Source organism: Gadus macrocephalus, chromosome 7 (genome assembly GCF_031168955.1).
Source record: "Gadus macrocephalus chromosome 7, ASM3116895v1".
In the NCBI taxonomy this organism is placed as follows: Eukaryota; Metazoa; Chordata; class Actinopteri; order Gadiformes; family Gadidae; genus Gadus; species Gadus macrocephalus.
Genome location: NC_082388.1, coordinates 19,487,730 through 19,514,297, shown reverse-complemented (window position 1 = coordinate 19,514,297; position 26,568 = coordinate 19,487,730). Strand labels below are relative to the sequence as shown.

The 26,568-nt window shown below is 45.8% G+C and overlaps 2 protein-coding genes across 5 annotated transcripts in view; one reads left to right on the top strand and one right to left on the bottom strand.

The window, feature by feature from the left end:
* Positions 1–2,003: 2,003 nt before the first annotated feature.
* On the top strand, positions 2,004–6,284 carry ckma (creatine kinase, muscle a). Its single transcript, XM_060057207.1, has 8 exons — positions 2,004–2,164; positions 3,452–3,660; positions 3,814–3,968; positions 4,130–4,262; positions 4,569–4,740; positions 4,864–4,987; positions 5,113–5,302; positions 5,686–6,284. Exons 2-8 carry the CDS (start codon positions 3,468–3,470, stop codon positions 5,862–5,864), a joined length of 1,146 nt encoding a protein of 381 aa, XP_059913190.1. The 5' UTR covers positions 2,004–2,164; positions 3,452–3,467; the 3' UTR covers positions 5,865–6,284.
* Positions 6,136–26,568, bottom strand: part of mark4a (MAP/microtubule affinity-regulating kinase 4a) — a 21,428-nt gene continuing 995 nt past the window's right edge. Inside the window, exons 2-18 of one of the 4 annotated variants that reach the window (XM_060057205.1) lie at positions 25,574–25,771; positions 25,205–25,258; positions 21,524–21,572; positions 20,791–20,856; positions 20,088–20,158; positions 19,798–19,854; positions 18,590–18,826; positions 17,922–18,041; positions 17,371–17,470; positions 17,091–17,200; positions 16,588–16,777; positions 15,909–16,120; positions 14,922–15,025; positions 14,249–14,536; positions 12,787–12,873; positions 11,787–11,831; positions 6,136–11,283 (exon numbers count right to left, since the gene is read on the bottom strand). In XM_060057205.1, coding sequence (XP_059913188.1) covers positions 10,917–11,283; positions 11,787–11,831; positions 12,787–12,873; positions 14,249–14,536; positions 14,922–15,025; positions 15,909–16,120; positions 16,588–16,777; positions 17,091–17,200; positions 17,371–17,470; positions 17,922–18,041; positions 18,590–18,826; positions 19,798–19,854; positions 20,088–20,158; positions 20,791–20,856; positions 21,524–21,572; positions 25,205–25,258; positions 25,574–25,771 — 2,355 coding nt within the window. In that variant the 3' untranslated portion in view covers positions 6,136–10,916. Of the gene's footprint in view, positions 11,335–11,782; positions 11,832–12,786; positions 12,874–14,248; positions 14,537–14,921; positions 15,026–15,908; positions 16,121–16,587; positions 16,778–17,090; positions 17,201–17,370; positions 17,471–17,921; positions 18,042–18,589; positions 18,827–19,797; positions 19,855–20,087; positions 20,159–20,790; positions 20,857–21,523; positions 21,573–25,204; positions 25,259–25,573; positions 25,772–26,568 lie in introns of all 4 variants that reach the window. The other 3 variants (XM_060057204.1, XM_060057203.1, XM_060057202.1) reach the window with 3 other exon arrangements.

Sequence of the window (26,568 nt, the reverse complement as noted above, 5' to 3'; positions counted from 1 at the left end):
GACACAGACACGGGGAAATGGGGAAAGGGAGTGCCTGGCTAAAGCTGGTGTCGGTCAAGGGGGGAAAAGGCCAAAGCGCCTGTTGCCAGATGGCAAGGGAAGTTGGGATCACCCTCCTACAGCCCCTCCCCCCCCCCCCCCCCCAACAACCTTCTTCATCTTGGATCAGTGCCTCTACTAACAAACCCTTATTGCCCTCGAAGAAAAGTATTTAAAACGTGTTTCATTCAACGGGTGATAGGGTTTCGGGGAAGGGGGTGAATGAATGTTTTTCTGCCACAGCCATTGGAGAGTTTCAGGTGCACCCAAACAACGACCTTCAAGCACGAATTAGTCTGAAATAAGCAATGCATGGTGGAAAGACTGAAGGCACTGCTCAGAGATGTGAGTGCCTTGGGCCGCCGACTTAAAAAGAACGTCAAATAGAGCTGGAGGCATCTCAGTCATCATCATAAGCGTTGTTATTTTTTCACTAAACTTATTTCAACACTGCTCATCCTTATCATCATCATCATCATCATCCTCTTCATAACAATCTACGACACTTGCTGAAAACAACGAGTGCGAATATGGCTATTTTTTGTTATAGCTGAATTCTAACCGTAAGCTCACTCACTCGTCCAACTTTACAAGCCCGAAAGACGTTTCTATACAGCGAACCTCAAAAGCGTGGAAGTAGTCCTGACTCCGAACGAACCCTAACAGAACGAACATGAAATAGCTTTCGAGCAAAAACCGTTAGGACACACAAAGCATTTCAGACAGACCGTCAAACACACCAAAGTCACCCAACTAGTGGGGACGAGCTGTCGGACTGGAAGGGATTCATGGAACAACAGGGTTACCAAACCAAGGTCTGGATGCGCGCACTTTACAATATATTGGCAGACCCCAAGAACCCCACAATATTATCAGTCAGAATAAATAACTGTTTGTTAAATAAATTATTCCAGTAAAAAGGACTGAGGAATGTTTTCTGTTTCTTTGACTGATGTAACAGCTGCATTCCCTATGAGGAACATGGTAGGTAATAATTAGTTGTGAAGCATCTTATCCTAGCTAGCTTTGTTGTATACAGGGAATTGGTTAACCTAGCGATTGTAAGTGCTTTGCACTTCTCTCTATGAACATCTTTACTGTACCGACAGAGATATATTGTTTCTCCTTCTGACAAATGTACTTATTGTAAATGTGAATAAAATTGTTAATGTAGACAACAAGGAGGAATATGTAAGATGTGAGGTGCAATGGTTAAAACTTGGCCTTTCAATCTCTCGACAATCTTGGCAGTTGATGAAATCAACTGCCAAACAGCTGTCAGCTGTGTAGGATATGCATGGGTAAAAGGATGCAAGACATTTGAGAGAAGCCAATTTGCAGGCTTCTAATGAAGCTTATGTGCAGCAATGGCGTCTATCATCTTTAACATTCCCCAGAGCTGTAGGATCACTTCCTTCTTATCTTTGGTGTCCAACCATTGGCCAGAAATACTAGAGCAAACCATAGGAACATAGTAGCTCTAGCTTCGTTGCCTATTGGAGATCTATCTGCATCTAGCTACAGTCTGCTAGGAAATGATAGCTATCCATCAGAAGTTTGAGATTAGCATAGTTGGACCTTGACAAGTTTGGATTAGCCTATCATTGACAGCCTAAACAGTGGTATCCATTGACATTTAATTGGAGGTTGATATATGTCCTTCTTAAAATAGTTGGCTGCTAATTTGGCACAGATTAACACCTCTTTTTCTGAATCTTCCCTCCACACACACAAGGTTCCTCTACCCACTGTAACACGATTGGGAAAAGTGCTGCTCAGCTTTTTAGGGTTATCTCACTGTCTCATGACCCCTGCCGCTATACACACCTCCTCTCCATGTTCCCCCTCCTCCCTAACTTCTCTGACCAACTGGTTCTATGTATGGCTGCCAAATTCAGCGCCTGTCTTGAATATCCAAGACGTAAATGCAGGAGCTGTTCGTTGACCAGCTACCAGCACTGACCAATGGGGGCCAAGCAGAGACCAAAATAGCAAAGCCAATGGCTGTTCCTCTGGTTCCTCTGAGTATATAAGCGCTAGAGAACTGCAGTCAAGTTGGGTGACCCCTATTTTGGCTTTGGTGAACAGGATCGGACAGTAACTTCATTTCTTGACTAGTTTGCAGGTAAATACATGCACCATCAACGAAAACGGCAATGTCACAGAAATATGGGCGGAATTAAGGAAGGCAGTGCAAAATATATGGACAACTGAATTGACCTGAAGATGCATCCAAACCGTAGCAGTGGCTAAGAATCGAGAAAGTATCGCTCAAACGTTTTAAAATGCTGCCTTTGTTAAAGGGCAGCATTGGAGTTTTTGTGTTTTGAGTTGTTGTCTTGACATCATTCTGTCAAAGGGAGGATGCTTTATAGGTTTAGCATTTCGAATTTCATTTCAGTGTTCTGGAATAGAAATAGAATCAGTTGAGAAGTTTTTGGATGCTGCAGAAAATGTCCTTGATTCTGTGTACAAAGTGTATGGGGAGGAGTTCTGCATGGACTGTAGCTGTTTGGGGCAGGTTAACATGCTTAGGTTAAGTCTTGCATTGCAAGAGCGTTCCATGTCCTTGGTAAGGTCTTGCTCTTAAGACTTGCATGTGTTTGGACAGGTGGCGCCTAGTGGGACACAAGGGTTTAGAGCAGGTGTAAAATGGTCTTGACCTTTTGAATATTTGGTCATATAATTTCCCCGACTACTCACAATCAAAAGTTCACACTCTGTAGTGGCTCTTTTTTAGGGCATTTTCAGGCCCAAACAATCTAGCAAATTGTAAAATATTGTCAATGGCATTGCATTTAATGTACAGTTAATACAGTGATTTATGTATGCAAAGTATGTTGGTGATATGTCTGTGTTTTGTATTGCATGTGTTTTTTAATGTTTAAAGCGACAGGACTGTCAGAAATTGTAAATTTGTGTAGAATAGTATGCGTATGATATGTATGATTTTAAGTTGTTGTTGAAATTTCAATTTGTTAAGAGAGGTCACTTTAGTAACCTGATGGACAATTCATGACAAAACATGAGTTAAAAATGTTTCACGTCGTTACATAATCGTAGTGGTTGATTAGTGAAGGAGGAGGTCGGGGGGGGGGGGGGCTGATGTTACAAATAATTACTTAACAGAGGCTCCACCCACTTAATCTATTTATACATGACATATGATCTGTTGGGTATTGACTGACATTAGTTACCGGCATTCCTATGCTGTGCACCTGTCCAATGGCTATCATGCATTCCCAATGTTCCCTCACTATATGGGACATTCTAAAGGCATCAATTGCACTATGTTCACACGCATACGCAACTCACATGCAAGAGCGTGTGTCTGGGACTAGTTCTTTCAGAGCCACAATCTCTGTTTTGACGATACAATTTTGTTTAACATACAATCCTTTTCCCTTCGCAGTGTGAGAAACGCAATCATGCCTTTCGGAAACACCCACAACAACTTCAAGCTCAACTTCAAAGTTGAGGATGAGTTCCCCGACCTGTCCAAGCACAACAACCACATGGCCAAGGTGCTGACCAAGGAGATCTATGGCAAGCTGAGAGACAAGCAGACTCCTAGCGGTTATACCCTGGATGATGTCATTCAGACTGGTGTTGATAATCCAGGTGAGCCATGCAAAGACGTACCAAAAGCCGCATAAATGAAACCGCACAGAACACCTACGACACATCGGCCCGGCAGCTGGCCCATGAACAGGGCTTGGCTCATTTCACCGCCGTCATGTGTCTAAACCGTTCTCCCGCTCCCCTCTCGTTCAGGTCACCCCTTCATCATGACCGTTGGCTGCGTTGCCGGTGACGAGGAGTCCTACGAGGTCTTCAAGGATCTGTTGGACCCCATCATCTCCGACCGTCATGGTGGATACAAGCCCACCGACAAGCACGCCACCGACCTGAACTTCGAGAACCTGAAGGTACGCTACACGGGTACCAACAGCGATGACGACAACAACGCAAACCGTCGACCACGATGAAACGGTTGACACGGTCGATGCAATGTCAGCACTAGTGGATGGTTCCATTGAATTACATATATCTGTTGTCGCTGTTGTTTAATGACCAGCTTGTTGTTTAGGGAGGTGACGACCTGGACCCCAACTACGTTCTGTCCAGCCGTGTGCGTACCGGTCGCAGCATCAAGGGATACACCCTCCCCCCCCACAACAGCCGTGGGGAGCGCAGAGCCATTGAGAAGCTGTCCGTTGAGGGTGAGCTGATCTTGTTGTTGCAAAAGGGGGTGGGAGGGGGAGCAGTTGGACGTACCCTACACACAAACAATCAGCAGTTTATGGGATAATGGTAGATTCGTTGAGGGGTGTTGTAGGGTCATGGATTGTTGTTACTTGTTCATCTTCATGTTACTGTAGGTACCTATAGAACAGAAGAGATCAATACTCCAATGTAGTCCTTAAGTTACTTCCTGTCAAATTATGCACATACACAACAGTATGTTGCTCTGAAGAGATAGCCTCCGTCCTTCATGTATTTATGTTGTTTGTTTTGCTCCCCCTCAGCTCTGACCAGCCTGGATGGTGAGTTCAAGGGAAGGTACTATCCCCTGAAGTCCATGACCGATGCCGAGCAGGACCAGCTGATCAACGATCACTTCCTGTTCGACAAGCCCGTCTCCCCCCTGCTGACTTGCGCCGGCATGGCCCGTGACTGGCCCGACGGCAGAGGCATCTGGTGAGAGCCGCAGACCCCCTGTGTCGAGAAGATTAGAAACACAAGAACGGCCCTTTCTGTGGCCACCTGTTCTTTGAAACCAACAGGCTCATGTTTGCCCTCTTTGCCTTTCCCTCCTGCCAGGCACAACGATGCTAAGTCCTTCCTGGTCTGGGTGAACGAGGAGGATCATCTCCGTGTGATCGCCATGGAGCAGGGTGGCAACATGAGGGAGGTCTTCAGACGCTTCTGCGTCGGTCTCAAGAGGGTACGCTGACCAGCAATTCACTTACAAACGCTTGTAGGAGGATCTTTGGCTCGGCCTTGGTTTTGGTCCGGCTTGAATGCAACACACGAGACATTCATTGTTTGTTCCTCCGATCTGCCTTCCAGATTGAGGAGATCTTCAAGAAGCACAACCATGGCTTCATGTGGAACGAGCATCTCGGCTACGTGCTGACCTGCCCCTCCAACCTGGGAACCGGCCTGCGCGGTGGCGTGCACGTCAAGCTCCCCAAGCTGAGCACACACGCCAAGTTTGATGAGATCCTCGGCAGACTGCGTCTGCAGAAGCGTGGAACAGGTGCGGCAAAGCCTGATGTGTTCTCTGTTAGCTTCGGGCGCTCAACAGAGCCGCCACTACCGTAGATCACACAGCAGAGGTCGTGCTTGTATCTGCAAAGAGCCAATGTGTTTATGTTAGCCTCCAGTGCTGACCAGGGCCGTAAGTGCCATAGAGTACACAGCATAGGTGATTTCCGTAGTATTTTTTCCTCAGGACCCTTTTTCCTTAAAAACCTCCTCAAATAAATAGCCTTGATAAAAGGATAGAAGAATAGCAGATTGCCAGAATATCACAAGTGACCGGTATTTAGTGTCATCTTACACAGATCTCGTCTGCCAAGTGTGTGTGAGCGTTTCCCTCTGCTGTCACTCACTCTTATTTTTCCCCGCCCATGTCCTCAGGTGGTGTGGACACCGCCTCCGTGGGTGGAGTGTTCGACATCTCCAACGCTGACCGTCTGGGCTCCTCCGAGGTTGCCCAGGTGCAGCTGGTTGTTGATGGCGTGAAGCTGATGGTGGAGATGGAGAAGAAGCTGGAGAAGGGAGAGGCCGTCGACAGCATGATCCCTGCCCAGAAGTAAAAAAAGAAGGACAATGTTTCACCTTTTTTCACTTTTTCTAGTGACCACACCGTGATGTGTAATCAATTGAGCCAATCCAACTGGCTGGGGGGAGGGGGGGGGGGTTCCTCTGCCACACCTAGAGACTCTTGACTCTGCTCACCTCTTCTTCCCTCCTCCCCCAACTCCTTCCAGCTCTATTTTCTCACCATACTTTCTTTCTTTCATTTTTTTCCACTTTTTTTTAATCCTCTCCTGGTCTTCTTTCCTTCCTCTCTCACTCTTTTCACACTTTTCTCTTTCTGGCGGTAACATCTTGTGATCCATTGCGCCGGGCTTGCCTGGCCGATGTGCCACCCTCTTTTCATTTTGTTGTAAAAAGTCAACATTTGTTGAAACTGTTCAATAAAAAAAACACTCCAAGAGATACTTCCAAACAAATCTGAGTCTATTATGTGGCACTGGTATTGTGTGTTCCCCAAATATAGCAAATGTGCTGCCTGTTTCTTAGTTAATGTCGCGTCGCAACCTTGGTAAAGGATATGCAGACTGTGAGCCAGTCTAGTTGTGGGTTTGACCAAGAAGACGAACGCTTACGTTGTCATTAGTTACCTTTCTGTATTCATTTGGAAGCAGCTTCAGATAAAAGTGACTCCTAAATGACAAACAAATATCAGCTTGACACCTTGAAAGAAACATCACAAGTACACACTATCCATATGCATGATGTTATGTATCTTTTTTCTACATCAGTGTAGTAGCATTGATGAAAACATGGACGCTTACAAAAAGAGCAGAAAAAGAAATAGAGGAAAAATGGCAACATATGTGAATCTTTATTAATCGTCAGCTCCATTTTTTCCTTTTATACCACAACCAATAAATCTCACTTTACAGTTTGTTTCTGAGGGGAGGATCAAACAGCAGAGGGGAGCAGAATCACTTTATTACCAAACTGTGCATCTTCTTCACTTCCATTAGTCCCCATTTGCATATTACAACAACTGGTTACAAAATCTGGCTCCAGAATGACAGTGCACTTTAAAATACTAAGTTTCCTCCAGGAACATAATACTGTAACAATTAAGCTATCTCCACACATCCAATGACAATCTGTGTCTGAGTCGACGTACCAGCACACATCGACCATGGTCTCCCTCAAAATACATTTTCTATACATTTCACAGAATATATTCCACTGTCGGACAAATGTCCGTACAGCTAAACGCAAAATTGAGGCCTTGTTCTTCCTTATCAATAAATCCCCTTCCGCCAAACTCTTTGCTAATCCCCACACACACATACTTAGCATTCCACCAGAGGCCTTTTGTCGTCTGAGATCATTAAAATCCATGTTTCTATGGCTTGAATGCAATCCAAAGGCTTTTCAGAAATTCAGGGCTTGTCTCTGGATGGGCGTGGATTCCTTCATAACAAAGTGTAGAAGCGTTTACAAATTGGTAATTCTCTCCGTAGCACATTTCTTTCAGCTCCCTTTGGAGTATTTTTTTCATCTTCTTTTTTAATTAAGGACATATCTGAATATTTTGACGGACCTTTTAAAAAGCTCCATATGTAAACAAATATTCCATGTTATTTTTATTTTTGCAAACAATATGGTCCTAAATAACTTTCCATTTTTCGCATACTTGTGGTCAGGGGAAAGGATAGCACATAGAGCACCATATCTTTTGACTTATTTGTTTTTTTCTTGGTTGGTATACCTAAGACTGGGCCCATGTGGCATGTAGCTTCCACTTGTAGGTGTGGATATTTTCATTTTTTTTTCGTTTTTCCCCTTTAGACCGAAACTCTGTAGTCATGCAGTATTGCAGGTCAGTATTGTTCCCCGTTGTCATTGACAGAAACTGTTTTTAACTAGAATTACTTCCCTTGCTCTACCTATAAATAAACCTTGAGCTCTAAGATATATACTTTATTCATATATTTTATATACAGCCATTAACTGACTGATATGAATCCAGTTTTTTTTAATGAGATTATTCTAAAAAATAAATAAAGTACCTGTGCAAATATCCACAAATTGAAGTGTTTCACATTTAAGACATTGGCGCCCTCCAGTGGCTAGTTCTCAGTTTTTACCTGTACAGGCACACTGGAAGGAGCTGATTCAAGTCAAAAGCAAAGTGCATTGAGGTCTATATTACCTAATGCTAATATACACCACAATGAGAAAGTCCAGGGAGAGGACAGAGCATCCGGGCGTCCATGTTTTGTGACTGCCTTGGTGCTCTGAGGAGGGAGGGAGGACAGGTCAAACTATTCTCCTCGATATCGGGTTTGTGTCGTGACTCATGTAACAGCACAGACGAAACAGGACTGAGGATATCTAAGGAGATATATTTATATATATATATTTATATAAACGGGTCTACGACATGACTGCGAGTGAAATGACAGCTAATGAGTGTTTCCCTGCCAAACACAGAAATCAATAAAACACAGAATCCCAAAACCCCCAAGATGAGAGCGGAGAAAGGCCGAATGCTCTGCATTGGACGAGTAAGGATGTCCTATTTTAGAGAGGGGACATCTAATTGTTACACACAAGATGGTGGACGGCTACGGTCTGTGACGTGGGCCCCTATTAAACATGGGGATGTTGACCAAGAAAGGCATATTAGACGGTTTCAATGGTTTGGTGGAGTGAATGAAAGACCGAGTGTGAGAGAGAAAGAGAGAGTGAAACAGAGAGAGGGAGAGAGACAGAGAGACAGAGAGAAAGATAGATATCTACATGAGCGAAGCCACAACCAATCAAGTTAATATTAACATGACGCTGGCAGCTTACATCGACACCACCATCTGCCTTTTATAAACCACAGGAGGAGAGATGTAAACCGTTGACGATACTTGTTTTTCGGGGCAGGGAAGGACTTTCAAGGCAACCTGATTGGGAGGACAATAAGACTTCTAATTGCAAGTTATCCAGAACGTTCCCTTAACATCCCCACAGATACCAGTATAGATTCCAGTTTATATTGGAGGTACACCAGTATATGTGCAAAATGTGATTTGAGCAGGTACCTGAAAAGCGAGAGATCAGAAAGCAGAGACAGCAGAGAGAGAAAGAGTAAGGAAATCGAGAGAGAGATAGATAGATAGATAGATAGATAGATAGATAGATAGATAGATAGATAGATAGATAGATAGATAGATAGATAGATAGATAGATAGATAGATAGATAGATAGATAGATAGATAGATAGATAGATAGATAGATAGATAGATAGAACCTCAGGGAGTATCTTTTAGGCAACGTTCTAGAATGGGAATGCTTTTTGAAGTTATTATTTTGAGCTAAATTACCTACGCATTATTTATTATTTCTCTGGGCATTAGATTTGCCCATTTTTGTTCCACAAAAAAGATTGTGTATTCTCCAATTCATCTGTGCTAATATAATTTATACAAATTGGATGAAACAACAAGGTTGGGTTCAAAGGAGCACTGAAAGGGTCACTGATACATTTAAATAACCTTGGCCAATGTAAACATTAAGGTCAATCTGAGAGCTATGTGCAATTTGTTTTCCAAACCAATATCCAATACGTAGCTCTACAGACCTTTTTTTGTCATTAATAATAATTTTCTCGGGGAAGCTGGCGTAAGAAGAAAACGGTTATGGAAGGTTAACGGTTCAACCTTTAGTGGTTAACCTCCATATTGGTTTGGCAGGAGTCAATATGGTCAAGTGAAAGAAAGGTGAAGTGAACATTTAGCTCTTTGCCAGAAAAAAATAGCTTACATGTGTGTATATTGGCCAAGAAGTGTACTTACTCCTTTAAAGTCTTATTTGATGCTGCGAAATTGGCACCGGGCCAATTCAATGTAAAAGTGGAGGAAAATATCCCTTCCCTGCCATTTGAACACAGTTGATATCACTGTCATGGCAGCCAACCGAGAACCGCATTCTGATTGGCTGCTTCGAAGCCATGTCAACCCAAAATGATAACCGCCCCCCCCCTCCCCCTCCCCTTGTGACTGACAGTAATCCGATGGCAGCTTACACTATGTACACAAACCAAAACATAACACCAGCGCCCCCCTTCTGTGGGGCGCTTAACTGATCACTGAGTGGCATTTGTGCAGATTGTCCACAGGTGACAAAAAACGATGGTGGATATTATCACTTCACTGGTGTCAATGTCAAACAGGATCAAACAGGGAATACAAAACAAAACCAAAAAACATGGTCTGTTCACGCAAAGAGATGCACCGAACTGGCTTTCCAAACGACGGGTGTTTCTGACGAGGATGAAAAAACAAAAAATGGCGTGAGCGCATCAATAAAAAATAATAACAAAAATTATAGTATTAATAACAAATCGTTGTTGTTTTTTATGGCTAGAGTAGCACTACAAAATACCAAGCTGGAGTTTCTTTGCTCCATGAGTCCAGGCCAATGGGCAGAGTTGCTCAGTAAGTCGAGAGGGGTGGTAGGTAGGTGAGTTTTGGAGGGGGACAGGGGGGGACGGTGGGGGGGACGGCACTGCTGGGGCTCTGCTGGGGAAGGCCAGGGCGGAGGTGACGGTGGTGGTCAGTGTGACGGTGGTGGTCAGTGTGATGGTGGTGGTGGTGGTGGTGGTCATGGTGATGGTGGTGGTGGTGGTCATGGTGATGGTGGTGGTGGTGGTGGTCATGGTGATGGTTGTGGTGGTGGTTGTGGTGGTGGTGGTGGTGGTGTTGGTGGGGGGGGCTCAGGCTTTATGACTAAAAGAGTGAAGTAAGTATGCGTGTCTCTGTGTGTGTATGTGTGTGTGTGTGTGTGTGTGTGTCCATAAACCAGGAGGAGAAGTGTGATTTGTGGGTCCAGCCCCTTGCTCCTTCTCCTTTTCTTCTCTTTTTTTGTGTGTGTCATCATCCCCCTCCCCCACTTTTACCTCGCACGCACAGGCATACACTTTAACCCACACAGAAAGACACACAAACACACCCACACACACACACACACCCACACACACACACACACACACACACCCACACACACACACACACACCCACCCACACACACCCCGACCACAACGACAAACGACACACGGCCCCTTGATATCAAAGCTCAAGGTCCCTAGAGATCTGGGTGGCGATGTCCCTAAAGGCCACGGGCGCCCCCCAGAGGCGCGTGTAGCGCACCCCGTTCGAAGTCTCGGAGGCACCCCCCGTGGACAGGTGGCACACCTCGGCGTGGAAGGCCACGCGGGCCCCGGCCGCGCCGCGGCTGCAGGACAGCAGGAAGGGCCCGGCGTGGTGGACCTGGCAGCCGCAGCTCAGGGCCGCGTCCCGCAGGGCCAGGACCACCTCGGCAGGGTCCCGTCGCCGCACGCCGCCGCCGCCGCCGCAGCCGCCCCCCCGCCTCAGATCCCAGCCACATCCGACGGCCCGGGACTCGGACGCTTTTTGATGCCCAGGTAGATGGCGACTGTGAGGGGAGAGAGAGGGGAGGAGGGGTGAGGGGGTTTGGAGGAGCTCCCTAAATCTTGAGGAAGAAGCCCTTGGATTAATGGGTGCTTCAGTGTTCATCGTTGTTTTAATAACTTAGTATTTCCTTGAGATAAGCCACAAGCGTTGCTGCTTTTTTATTTATTTATTTATCTACGGCAATATTGGTGATTTTTTTATTTTTTTTGGGTCATGACTTAATAACTGACGAAGCATTAGCGAGGCTAGACAAGTTCAGAACCACTGGGTAAGAGTGAAGAGGACTATGGATACAACAACAAACAGCATCTGTTCAACTATTTGGATTATCAATCCTTCTGGATTTTATTATAAAGTGCATTTTGTTTTACCGTCATGAGGGTATTTTTCCATATTTCTGTGTGAATAACATCTTTACTATAATGCTCTTTCCCCCACTAAAGTTGGAACAAGCGTCCGTGTCGTACGGTAACCCTGCATCTGAAACCAGCGTAAAATACCCACCTTGTGATCGCAAATCTGCTGATTCCCTCAGATTCATTTGTGACCCTGAGGAGGAACGGACAGACGGACACACAGACCCAGTTAGAGATGATCCACTCACAGGGCTTCCCGTTAATTCGACCAAAACACTGATGTCATCAAGACTACGACAGATAAGCATCATAATCCATTCGGCAATGATCCCTCCCCCATCACACGCACACACACACCCGCCCACAACCACTATGACGTTGCATGCCCATTCACTGCTCTGAGATATGATGGAGGAGTGCTGGTTATTTGGATGAGACCACACGGGTGTCAGTGTGCTGAACGATGAGGAACAAAGCGGCGCCCCCTTGTGTGCAGGAGGGGGCACCGCTGGTTACGGCTTGTTCCTCTCACTCATGCATTATTAAAGCATGCAGGTAGTGCATCAATACAGAGTACTACGGCTTTATGGCCTCGTGTAAACAAAATACAACGACAAACAACTCTCAAACACGAATGATAGCAAAACTTAATGGAGGATACAATATGGGATCGCATACGTGAATAAAACCTCACCAAATTAACAGTGACACAGACCCTGTAGCAAAACGCTGAATAATTAGGAACAGAATAATAATAGATAACATAACCGAGCCATGCATGCTTAAAGGCTCAAGTATGGAGGCCCATACTTGCTCAGGTGGTCATGTCGGTAGGCAGACGGTCGAAACATGAACAGCAACAACAACAACAATAACAACAACACCTCATTAGTCATGTAAAAGGACATGGAACAAGTCATGCAGACAGGGCACCAAACACAGATTAGTTTTGACGCTTTGCGACGGTTAGTGCGACAGATAGACGGGTTACACAGGCAAGATGGACCTTCTCGCTTTCCCCTCCCCCCAAAGAACAGGTGGAGAGGGGGCGGAAGGGGTGTGGTCAACGAGCACAAAGGCAAACAGAAGAAGAAGAAGAAGAAGAAGAGGAAGAAGAAGAGGTAGTAGAGGCGAGACGCGGGGGGAACTTACTAACTGTTTTTGATCCTTGCGGTAGAGTACAACCCGACACTGATTTGTTTGAACCCTGGCGCTTAGAGGGGTCGAGGTTGACCCTGGTGCCCGGGAGAGGAAAACCAGATCAAGTTGGAGAAAATGAGAAGAGGAGTCAAGGAAGGGAGGAGGGGAGACGGGACAGGGGGAGAGTGGTGGAGCGGGGGAGGCAGAGTGGGAGGAGTAAGGGAGGGGGAGTACGACAATATAATTGAATCACAGCAAAGAGTAGAAGGGAGGAGAAGTGCTCATGAGGAGCCTACTGGAGAGGCTGAAGCTGGGTTTGATCAGATTATACATGTGATTATGAAGACCGCGTGGGGGATGGGAGAGGAGGAGGAGGAGGAGGAGGAGGAGTGGGGAGGTGGGGTGGGGAGGTGGGGGGGGATTAATCCAGAGACAAAGCAAAGGGGCCTGTCTTAAAGTGTGTCTCTGAGGGTTCAGAAACCGTATGATTTGATTCCTCATTTCCCAGGGGATGGGACTTTTATACGATTTGTGATGTATTTGGTACACAATCATCTGATGAAATGGAACACAGATCTGATCCGCCCTAGTCGAACTAAGAATACGTTTCTACTTCGAGTAATATCTTTGTATATACGTATATACTTATGATGCTAATATGCTTAAGCACAAATATACAATATGTGCATATTTGCATGCATCGGTCTAGGTTGCGAACTGGGACACATGCACAAGTGATTAGTTATTTAATGAGCAGTTTAACAATAAATGCTTCACAGTATATGGGGTAAAGAAACTAAGAACAGACAGTTCTATTTCAAGACACTTAGACTTGAGCAAATGGATTAGAGCAACCTAAGGTAAACAGAAAGCATCCACCCAATTGTGCAGTTCGATGCACAACTCCCTGTTTAATGTGGGACCGGCCATTGTTTTCTCATACTGCAGCTCTCTTGCCCATAGTTGTCAATGAAGGCCTTTTGTATTGACAATGAATGGCCTTATTGTCTTTGCCGGCCCTGAGGGCAGGACCAAAACCATGGACAACAACTGTACAGGGTCTGGACTATTTGCCAGAATCGGCTCCCTCTTTTTAATGTGTCTAACTTTGGACCGCCGTGAGCGTTGTCACACTGATCACAGTGATGGCCCGCTGTGATCAGTGAGTGACAACAACAGAAGCGTCCTTAATTACAGTATCAGCTAGTATGCCGAAGACCGTACCGGAACATCAACCCCAAATTAGAGGCCCAAATGCTAACCCTCTCTTTCCTAAGCGGAGAGCGAACCCAAGCGGAGAGCCACTCTAGCACCACGGCAGGTGGGGAACGAAACCCCAAACTGAAGACCGAATCACGGTGGTGGTGGTGGTGGTGGTGGTGATGGTGGGTGTGGGGGAGGTGGTGTGTGTGTGTGTGTGGGGGGGGGGGGGGGGGTGGTGGTGCTGGTGGTGGTGTGGCGGTGCGCTACCTGCGTGTGAGTTTGGAGGTCAGCTTGGTGAAGAGGTTGGAGGTGGCCCGGCTGCGTGCGTGCGGCAGCGGGCTGGCTTCGTGGTGGGAGAGGGTGGGCGAGGTGGGCGGGGCCGAGTAGACGGGGGCCCCGCGGTCCCTCAGCTGGCCCCCGTGGAAGGTGCTGCGGATGGTGGAGCCCCGGGTGAGGCGACAGCGGTCCGTGGATGAGGTGGAGGAGGAGGAGGCGCCCGCCCCGGAGATGCTGAGGGTGGAGGGGGAGGCCGGGGGGATGCGATGGCTCAGGGAACTGGGGGGGGGGGGGGGGGGGGATACAGTAGGAGGGGATTTCAAAAACGGCGACGTTAATAAGGCGTACTTATCGGCTGCACTCTCTTCTACTAGCTAGTAAAACAGCTAACATGGCACTGAGCTGTCGTCTTCGTCCCCACCCACCCTAAGCCGTTCTTTTATTTTCTCACCCAAAAATAGTTTTTGGCACGTGTAATTATGGCACTTAAACGTGTCGCGCCCGCCAGGACGAGGCTTTGGCGGCTCCGACAGAGGACAGCCCGGCTATGTGTCTTCATCAAAATGGACGTCCCCATGTCGTATCTCTACGCACACTGATCCCCGATGCCTCCCTGCAGCAGCCCGCACGTGTGGACACAGCAGGGGCCAAAGGTCACACACACCTGTTCTCCTTGCCGTTCTGCAGGAGAGATTGTCGATCGGTGCCGGCGCGGTCCGTGCACACGTACGTGTTCCGACGTGTCATGGCGCTCCCCGGGATGTTATTCTACGACGCAGAAAACAAATTTATATAAAAATGTGTAACTACCTACCATCCGTCATATCGTCCAACTGGAGCACATCACCCACTGGAGGGATTTGATTCAAGCATTGGCTGAAACGTGGACATAACGTAGTCATAACTTCATTGGTCTGTGTTGTCTGTGGCTGGCGGCTCAATTGTAGCCAGTGAAATGATCCCCCCCTATTAATGGAAGTCTCAAGGTGTATTGGATGTGCCGGGGCAGTGCATCACTGCGTCAGACTCGGCTGGAGCTTATTTAATGGAAGGCCTCTATAAAGGTCTCCGGAGGTTCCATTATGGGAACTTGATACTGAGGCTGAGTTCACAGGAATACATGCTGTTGCCAGTGTTTGAAAATGCAAAAGGACGCGTTGCCCTGCTGCATCGATTTAACGAGACCGACATTGACAGGTGTGCCCGGATGTTGTTTTTCTAACCATCGCTATGGCAACTGTCGGTCAATCATATAGGACGCCTATAATAAGATTTCGAGAGGTCAGATGGAAAATGTTTACATTGTCGTGCCATGGAGACGCCACGACCGGTCTCCTCCTTTATCTATATATCTGACACATCTTGGGCAATTCCTATATCAACATAAATATTAAATGCGTCAATCAATTAAGACATAAAAAGCAGTAATAAATCTCACAAGCCCTTATTACCACATAGATCGTTGTTACATGTTTGTCAAATGCGCCTAACAAAAGAGTGGAATTATACGATTGACACAGTGACACTGGCAACGCAAATCACTGCAATCGCACTGCGGAAACACATCCGTCCATCCGCTGCTAAAACGTGTCGGGCAGCGGGGGACGTCCGGTGACCCCCCCCCCCCCAACGTCTGCGTGCGGACGCTCACCGTGGTGGCGGTCATCTCCTTGCGCCGGTCGGGGATCTCCGACTTGTTGGGGTTGTTGGCGCTGCTGACCATCGGGCTGGAGGGCGGCAGGCTGTGGCTGCCCATCACGCTGCAGCTGGCCTTCCGGGACGGCATGCGGCCCTCCCTGAGCTCCCGGTCCCCCGTGCTAGTGGGGCTCCGCTTGGGGTGCATGACGGGCATGGAGGGGCCGCCTGGACATTGGAGGACAAAAGGGTCGCAGAGAAAAAAACAGGTAAGGTGGCTTTCTGTTTTGTGGACACGAGGGTGTGTGTGTGTGTGTGTGTGTGTGTTTGTTGCATGTTTATAAAATGGGTGTCTCGTGTTCTTTCTCACTCTTAAGGATGTAACCGATGCCTCTGCGTTGGAAGTGCAAGATGGGGGATTACTATCTACCTTTGGTAAAAGACTAACCATTTCATTCTAAGTGACTTCGTTGGACATCTTGCTTGAGGATGCCTACAGGCATGCTGCAGACATTGGGGATCGTACCCGGTGCCTTTCGGCTGGGCTACACTATCCTGACCCCATTATATAACAATACAGCAGTGTGGCAAATAAATAGGGGAACATAAATAACCTTAAATAACCCATTTGGTTATTGGGTCATTATGTGTAGAGACCATTCAACACATTGAACCAGCACCAATATTAGACTCACAGAAGTCGCTGTGTCTTCTCTGCCTGTGGTAGGTGGAGGCGCTGCGCTGGGTCTTGCTATGGGAGGAGGAAGAGGAGGAAGAGGAGGAGCCGGTGGCCGAGGAGTGCTTGTTGGTTCCGTTGGTGATGGGGCTAGGTCGTACCCGTGCCAGGGACAGACTGCTGGCAGAACGGGTCTCGCCTGTCCCGTCCTGTTACCGGGGGCGACAGATAGAGAAGGTGTGACCGTGTCCGTAGCAGATCTGTCAGAGATCGGCTTGGTGATCGTGGCTGTTTTTGTCCTCGCGTTTCATTTTACATTTTTGCAGTTGTAACCTTTATTTAAAGCAACACTAATTCTTAGCACATACACATATCAACAACAAGAAATGTCACTTACACTAGGCTGGTCTGGCAGCAGTAACTGATCTTGAAGTGGTACAAGTATTGTAGCACAACAGCAGTAGGGCACAGCCACTGTGACACAATCCCATTGCTGTAGCGACATACTTCCGTATGGCTCACCTCTGTCTTGAGGCCCAGCAGCAGGTAGGTGGCGGTGACCTCGTTGTATTTCTGATTCAGCAGAGCGTCCTTGATTTCCTCCGGTGTGAAGCCCATCCCAACCATCACCTCTAAAAAAGGCACACAATAACACAGGGAGAACCGATTGGATTTTTTTCGTTCCATCAGGTTCAAATGGATGCAAGGTCTCCATCGGCGGATGAGCCTTGAATAGGGACGCATGATGAATAACCTGGAGCTGATATGGAAGCTCCGGTGGGTCAGTTTCTTGGCAGCTCACCTATGCGAGCCGCGTCGCTGTAGTCCTCGACCGGCTCTATGTGGGGCTTCAGGTCCTCCCCCTCAAAGCCTGAATTGATCCATTTGTCCTTCATGACTTGCTGTAGAACGGGACGGACAGAAAGGCAAATCATTATTATAAATCACAGTAGAAAATTTGCACTACGACTTTGTATAATTTGTCTAATGCTCTTGTTGCTGATCACTAATGGAGACAGAAATTAAGCCGCAATTTCAATCATTCCTATGGAACAAACAGATGTTTTGGGAATATTATGATAGCTGAGCTATAAGCTATAAGCTACAGCTATCTTTATATTAAGATAACCAGTTTTGTGTTCCATCTGCATCGGTTACGCATTAAACAACAAACCAACACTACAATAAGCAAACTGACTCTATTCTATTTCAGACTAGCCCAAGCGGTATCAAAGTACATTTTAAAACCCACCGGCTTTCAACAGTGCCAAGACACAGACAGCGCCGTGAATACTTCCCCGCTGTTTGAGTTTGAGTAGGAGTGAACTGAACGTGTGAGTGTGTTCCGCTCACGTCTAGGGTGCAGCGCTTGGTGGGGTTGAGCACCAGGAAGCGGCGGAGGATTCCCTCGCAGTCCGTTGACATGTAGAAGGGAACGCGGTACTTCCCTCGCAGAACACGCTCTCTCAGCTCCTGCAGGGCGCACACCAGACGTACCAGTTAGGCAAAGTGCTTTTAGACGTCAACGCAACATTAACGGGGGCTTGGCAAATTAAACTGAATTAACCAACGTTTTCGTTGTTATGTTGAACGGTGAAGTCACGTGACTAAAGCAAAACAATGGAGATAATTACTAGTGTAGAAAGTAAATAGTACCGGGAAAAGTAATGACCCAGTACGCACAAGGGTACATGTGTGTATCTTCCAAACCAAACATTGTCTCCTCAAGCCCTTAATCTTCTTCCTATTAAAATATAGTCTCTGGGCTAATCTGACTACATACTCTGCTGAGGCAATTAAGCAATAAAAATAAAATAAAACACCACACCTGATGTTTAATGCACACAGCACTTACAACTCCCATCCAGTCTTAACCACACACCAACAATGGAGAATAGTCTCTGGAAACAACAGTGTAACATCAGTGTCACATAAACCCAGACATCCCCACGGGACTCCACCCTACGCGGCCCAGACCTCCTCCTCCTCTGTGAGCTACGCTTTGACATGGCTCCGCTTGCCTTGAGGTTCTGCCCGTCGAAGGGCAGCGAGCCGCTGACCAGCGTGTACAGGATGACCCCCAGGCTCCAGACGTCCACCTCGGGCCCGTCGTACTTCTTGCCCTGGAAGAGCTCCGGGGCAGCGTAGGGCGGGGAGCCGCAGAAGGTGTCCAGCTTGTTCCCCAGGGTGAACTCGTTGCTGAAGCCGAAGTCGGCGATCTTGATGTTGGCGTCGGCATCCAGCAGCAGGTTCTCCGCCTGGGGATGAGAGCGATGGGAATGATGGATGGACGGACGGATGGATGGACGGATGGATGGATGGACGGACGGATGGATGGACGGATGGATGGACGGACGGACGGATGGACGGATGGATGGACGGACGGATGGATTGATGGATGGATTGATGGATGGATGGATGGATGGATGGATGGATGGATGGATGGATGGATGGATGGATGGATGGATGGATGGATGGATGGATGGATGGATGGGTGGGTGGATGGATGGATGGATGGATGGATGGATGGATGGATGGATGGAAGGACGGAAGGATGGATAGATGGGTAATGGATTAAAGAATGGACGTATTTATGGAGGTTGGAGTAAAAGGGATCCGTAAGAAAGAAGAGTGATAATGGAGAACCACAGGAGGAGGGCAGGAAGGTGAGGTACAGGAAGAGAGAGCGGTCCGAAATAGAATAGGAAACGTAAGAATGAAAGTGGTACAATAGAGAGGCCGGCAAGCAGAGAGGAAGTTGTGGATAGAAATGAGAGCGAGAGAGAAAGGATATAAAAAAAAGGGAGAGAAAATTAGATAGTGAGAGAACGAGAGACAGATGGGAAAGGGGAGGGGAGGGGGGGAGCGTTCACTTGCGTGTCATCCAACAGGAGAGATACTGGACATGACTCATTCAGAAAAACAAAGAAATACATTTAAAGAGTTTAAATATAACATATTTCCCGAACACAGATAAGCCCCTTTTTCTCATGTTTCTGCCAACAAAATAAAAAAAAGGAAAACTAAGAATAGCTTCTCTCGACACAGATCTGGTATGTGATTAAGATGATGTGTGCAGTTTCACCATTCATAGATTACCACTTGTCCCATTTCAGGTTTGTTCTAATCTTGTCAAGGAAAGAAATTAGCCCTCGTCACAAATGTACCCTAATATAGCCTCTTGAACCCTGCCAAAAATGTTCATACATTTATCAAGGTTTTTTTTTACCTTTAAATCTCGGTGTACAATGTATTTCTGGTGGCAGTAGTGGACAGCAGAAACGATCTGCAACACAAGATGGACACGGACATGAATGCAAGGTAACAGGCCTTCTGTATGGACCTGGGACAACTCTTTGTAATATTCTGTACAGAATACTATAACATCAAGGATCAGATCTAATCTGATGCATTCCTGCCCTCATAATAAACATTTGCATTGAGTTCATACATTGGGTTTCTTTCATTCGAGTATACAGTGTGTCCAGAAGGAGAGATGAGGAGATGCTGCACACTTACCTGTCGAAATTTGGCTCTGGCTTCAATCTCCTTCATTCTCCCATGAGACACAAGGTAATCAAAGACTTCACCTGAGGGCCCCACCCAAACACATCAAATCCATTCAATAAACCCAAGAACAGATCTCAAACCGGAATGCTGTAAAGCATATACTGATGCTGAATATCCCACATTTCCCATATGTGTTCAATATTATAACTTATTGTTCAAATTCAATAACTAAATAAGTATATCTAATATATATAAATTTATGTTTATCCATCCCAAAGAACAAAATCCACTTGATGAATATTATAATTTTGAAACCATTTTGTAGACCGCTAAAGATACAGATTCATGTAAGAACATAATTCAGGTTATTTGAAATCAAGTCAAGATGAGGAAAATTATGCGAACATCCTTAAACTATAGCATAAGCTTTTTGTATTTGAAAGTGTCAAATGTATATATATCATGCACAAAATTCTCAATCATTGTGCCTTTGGCATTGATGGAAAAGGCAAAAGACATGTTTGTCTGTCGGTACATCTTTCCCTAAAAAACCTTACATTTCAGATTCAAAGAGATATTGTCAGTGTGAGACATCCGCGCCACAGTGGGCTTTGTGACGTGTGTGTTCCTGGACCCCAGCTGTCCGCCTATGGGTTATAACCTATTGCATCACTTCCTGTGCTCGTGATTCCTAGACAGCAGTGTGACCCACCTCCACTGGCGTACTCCATGATGAGGTAAAGGGTCTTATCTGTCTCAATCACCTCAAACAGCTGCACTATAGACCCAAACAGAAACATTACAGGCAAGAATATTAAAATTAATCCCAATCACGTTTGGAATATGAACACACACACACACACACACACACACACACACACACACACACACACACACACACACACACACACACACACACAGCCATCGCTGGTCCGTCATAACACCTGCGGACATGTTGCTAATTCCGTGGGCGTTTTTGATCCATACAACATTTCAGCTTTAGAAAATCCCTGTCCCCTCCCCCGCCTGTGTGTGTGTGTGTGTGTGTGTGTGTGTGTGTGTGTGTGTGTGTGTGTGTGTGTGTGTGTGTGTGTGTGTGTGTGTGTGTGTGTGTGTGTGTGTGTGTGTGTGTGTGCGTCTGCCTGTGACCTCTATATCAGGACCTGAGGAGTTCCCAGTTAAATCACGGTCAACTGCTTCTCTAAAGGCTATTCAACATCCACTGGGTTAGGACCCGGCATCGCTGAAACGCTTCTGTCTGGACACACACACGCACATGGAAGCGTGCACACGCCCACATATGCACTCCTGCACCCACTCAACAAAGTGTTTCACTACGGAGCACTGGCACGGATGTACACTCACATGAACACAAACAAACACACGCGGTCACATGGAAATTACCCACGTTTGGGTAACACAAAATACTAGAGGATGTTTCTTACCTATGTTCGGGTGATTCAAACCTTTCATTATTCGCACCTCCCGAAAGAGCTGGAGAGGAGGGCACAAATGAGGATTTTACGGATGATTAGAGTGAAAACAAATAACATCACAGTATAAATAATAGACTGTTTGTCTCTTTTTGTTGTCTTCTCCCTTTTGAGCATAATATCCAATGAATGAAGAAACATTCATTCAAGTTAGATTTTCTTCAGCTACATATAGTGACTGTTATCTCAATCAATGCCCATCTGTTCACATAAAACCTCCTCTTAGGAGTTTTCAGTTTCCCATGACTCACATGCCATGGTATCAAGAAGCATAATATTTTTCTATATTGGTGAAATTCTTAATCCTGAGGGTAAGTCCCTTTCCCTCCCTTTACTTTTATTACGTACTTAAGCTTTTTTTAGTCTTGTCCCATCAAAGTTTTCCATCCCAGGTTTTTGTGTTTTTTTTTGTGTTTAGTTCCTTAACCTCTCTTTGAAGAAACGTGGCGTGTATCATTAAATATTTATGTCTCAAAAGATCTCAGAAGACTTCAAACAGAACACATAGGGAAGCTCATTCCTGCCCTGATGACTGTACCAAACACACAGAACCTAAAACATAACAGACGACAAAATAACATAAGTGTATAATATATGAAGTCTTCCGAGATGGCGAAAAGAAACAATAACTGGTGCAAATTAAGCCTTGCAGGAGCGACCCTACAATGACTCAACAAATGAACACATTTTTATATATTTCTACAAGTTCATTCAACCCTTGTTTGATATTAACCCAAAGATAACAAGGCAGCAGCCAGCCTCATAGAGTGATAGAAAAATAATGCAGTTGTATCTGCACCATCTACACAGCAATGTACTCCTCTCTGTGTATAATAATAATAATAATAATAATAATACATTTAATTTAGAGGCGCCTTTCAAGACACCCAAGGTCACCTACATATAACATGTAAAATGAGAATTATATATTTGCAAGCTCTTTTTGTATGATGTAGTGCTCAGTAAAACCTTAGTAACACCGTAAGATTTCTAAACTTAAAGCCCCATAAGGGTCCCAATCAGTGGTTTCCTTCCATGTCACCACCTTCAACCGAAACATGATGGTACGATAAGCTTTTTCTATCCTCTTTCCTCAATCCTCGCCTCCTATGTCTATATGTCTCTCTCTCTCACACTCGCTCTTCAATCCCTCCTTCATTCGGCTGCCATTCCTCAGTCTTTTCCGCTGGCAGCGGCTAACGTCACTGTTGCCATAGCGACCTAGGTATTAAGACTAGGCTCTTCCCAGCTTCTCCAGCTGTGCGAAAGAGAAGAGGAGGAAATCTGGGGATACACAGTGCCGAAGTGACCCATCCGGCCATCCCATAATTCATTCTGCCTCGTCCTCCACGGATCCGCCAACAGAATCTCTTAAATAGGGTTTCTCACCTCTTTAGTATATACAAAGACATATCTTCTCACTGCTGTCCATTTCAATCTGTAACACAGTTCTCTTAGGGTGGAACCGTGTTTAGATAGTACAATTTCCCTACCCCCTCCCCTCACTGCTACATCCCCCTCTTTCGTCCCTCAATTCACATGTACATTAAACAACAGATTATGCTAATATAGACTCTTTCATGTCTTCAGAAAGAAGGCTTTTCTTTGGCCCACGGGTATGTAGGAAACCCTGCTATCATCAGCTGGCCAATGGTTAAACATTCTTCCCCCAACACAAACACCAATCCAAGCCTTTGCTCCTCCTCCTGGCCAATCTCAAAGCTTCAAATTGCAAAAGAATACCCAATCATTATAGGTATGGCAATGTTGAAGTTTAAGAGATTATATAATGCAATTTGTGGGGATAGTAGAGTCAATACACTTGCTCCCCAATAGTATAAATCCCAATATTTACCTGCACATAACAAGTCTTGATTCAGCACATTCAGCATAGACTCAACCATCTTAAAACCACCTTAGAAAAATTGAAATTTGTTTTTGCCTTGTATGTCTTTGCATGTCTGTGTGTGTGAGAGAAAGATTTTACATTTAAAGATACAAAAACAGAGTGCAAGAAACCTAGGAAAAGAATCTGAAATTGACATTCTGTACTTGACATTTGACCAATACGTGGATGTAGTCTTCTGCACAGGTAAAGCATGGGTGTTCTGCACTCTGCACAGTTCAAGCATTTTGCTCTTTGTCCCTTCAGTGTTTTGTTCCTTTAGAAAGACTAAGGGCACAAAAGTTTGTACCAGCTCATGATGAGATTCCAACAGACAGCTATAACCCCATGAGGAAAAGGCCCTGTGCCTACAATGTTGTCCTAAAAGGCAACCGTAGAGTGTGTTTTCCATAATTCATGGACACAGGCTTACAGGTTGATTTGGCTAAAGAGGTACCACATTTCCATGGTGTGAGACTTTTAATGAGAATAGGACAAGCAGGAACCGATCATGACTTAGGTCGTATTGAGAAGGGCCTATAACGTCGCTTGTAGATAAGTCATGAACAATGCAACTGTTCATGATATCTGAAATCTGTAATGACCACAAAGGGCATTGGTTGAATGTCAGAGGTTCCAGAAGTCTGTGTAACAGAACATGGCGTTGCATGGATTACGACGCAAGGAAGCAATTGGTCAGCTTTGTATAACAATAACAATGTCCGCCCAGTAGACATGTCAATGAATGTACAAAGTATATAGGAATACTATTAAGTGACAGTAAGTGATAAGTGATTGTAGATTTCTGGGGACATTAAACATATCTCATATGAACAGAAAACGACAAATGTTTCATCCAAACGTTGAGTGTGGGTGCATACTTTTTTGGGCGTTGTCCCTATTATTATCTATGTGGAGCTTGTTCTTGATGGCTGGCAGCAACCAGTGCAGGCTGACCAGCAGAAAACAAAGTGGTCTTCGCACTCACAATCACACCAATGCATATCCAATGAAAATATTTAGTGGTTATACTCTGATTTTTTGACGATACTTCTCACAGGGATACTGTAATTGTCTTTTGTTATTGAACCTCATCTGTGTAAAGGGACGACAAATTAAGACTTTATAAAGCATGTGTGGACCATAAACTTGGATATGAGATGCTCCCCACTCTAGGAATCAATTGGCCCATGGAGACAAGGCAAGGGCCTCGCTACCAACCAAAGTGCCCCATGTCCTCCTCCCATCAAGAACTTAGTACCCGCCAAATAGTATCACATCTCAACTTCTTTCTCTTTCTCGGTCTCCCTGACACTATTCATCCCTTCATTCATCTTTCCATTCATCCATCAATCCATCCATCCATCCATCCGTAACTCTACCTTAAGAGAGGTGTAAAATATATGAATTTCCATTTAAAACCTGAACCTTTAAGTCTTTAAAGGACTCGGTTATTGTGTGTTTCAAATCAAGCACAGCTCCGTTCATCAGAATGATGAATCATATTGCATGAGTGTTTCTGAATTTCTCAAATTGAAGTCAGGTGAAGTCAGCTGAAACTAATTTAAGCATACCCGGTGATTGAATAATAAACTGTTTATGGCTATCCTGTGTAATGTTTATAGTGCTTGTTTAATCTATAATAACAGGATGATTAATAAGACAATGGGTTTATATTTCACTCATCTGCCGGGCGAAAAAAGGCTTGTCATCTTTTCTAGCAACGCATTATCACAGATCAGGCTCACCTTTTGAAGACTGGTGGGGTTCAACTGAGTTTTGTCGATGATTTTTATTGCCACCTGTAAAAGATATGATACATGATGTTAGAGGAAAGTCAAACTAGTACTTCGGATTAAACACCCAAAGACTTTCTAAAAAAAGGTTAGTAGTTTGAAATACTATATCCTGTGCATCCCACAGGACACTAGTAGGAACCAGAATTCAATCCAAACCCATTCATGTGCCCTATATACAAACACATGACTTCCTCCATCTCGTACTTTCCAACCATTGGGCCCATCCACCCACCACCCGTACCGTCATTCACTCCACCAGTCTTCCCCTTTTCGCCCTCTAACCAAAGACCCCCGCCCGCCCGAGCCCCAAGGCCTCACCTCCTTGCCGGTCAGGATGTGGCGGGCCAGCTTGACCTTGGCAAAGTTCCCCTTGCCGATGGTCTTGAGCAGGCGGTAGTTTCCGATGTGGGGCTGCTCGTCGGAGCAGGAGGCGATGGAGTTCCTACAGCGGGCCCCCAGAGAGCGGCTGGACAGGCTGGTGCCCTTATCGGAGCGGCTGGCCCCCAGGGACACATGCTTTGGGGGGGGGGGGGGGGGGGGGGGAGAGGAACAAAGACATTCAGTTGGAGGTACTCGAGGTGGCGCCGTCAGTACCATCAGCCCCCACCACCACCACCGGACCTGAAGCAGCTGGCCGGGCCGGGACAGCATATATACGAGGAGCCTGGGCCCAGCGCGTGATTGCTGTCATAACAGGAACTTGGCTCTGCCCAAAATAGCACCATGGACCACATTTTGTTGTTGTTTTGTTGTTGTTTTCTCTTTAGTACGACTAAGGGGAGTTGGTTGGAAAGGAGCCTTCTGTGGCTTGAAGGAACATTTAGGAAGCCAATGAGATTTTTTAGCATATCCCAAATGGCACTCTTAAAGACGGTACAATCTGTTTGTCACCAATTTAGGTTGGGCCTTGCCTTCTTTATACTTTGATAATAACTGCAGGTAAGGGATGGACTGCATAAGGCTGCTTTGGCAGCTGTGGCACAGTAACAGTTAGCATAAGCGCCGTGGCTGTAGTAGCAGCTTGCTCGTGGACCAATAAAATGTGTACTTCATCTGTGAGGTCACCACAGCGTCCCGAAGCCTGACTCATACATAATTCCCAGGCAGGAAACAGAGCAGAAGGAGAGTACAGGAAAAGAAAGACAACAGTGTCACAGAGACCCAAACCAAGATGACTGTCAGTGCAATGTCGCTTCTGGTCATGTGACAACATGCAGGCCCAGTAAAATAGAACAAGGAGTGAGAGGGAGAAAATGGAGACAAACAAATGTAGAATGGGAAGAGGAGACAAACAGAAAGACATTTCTAGAAGA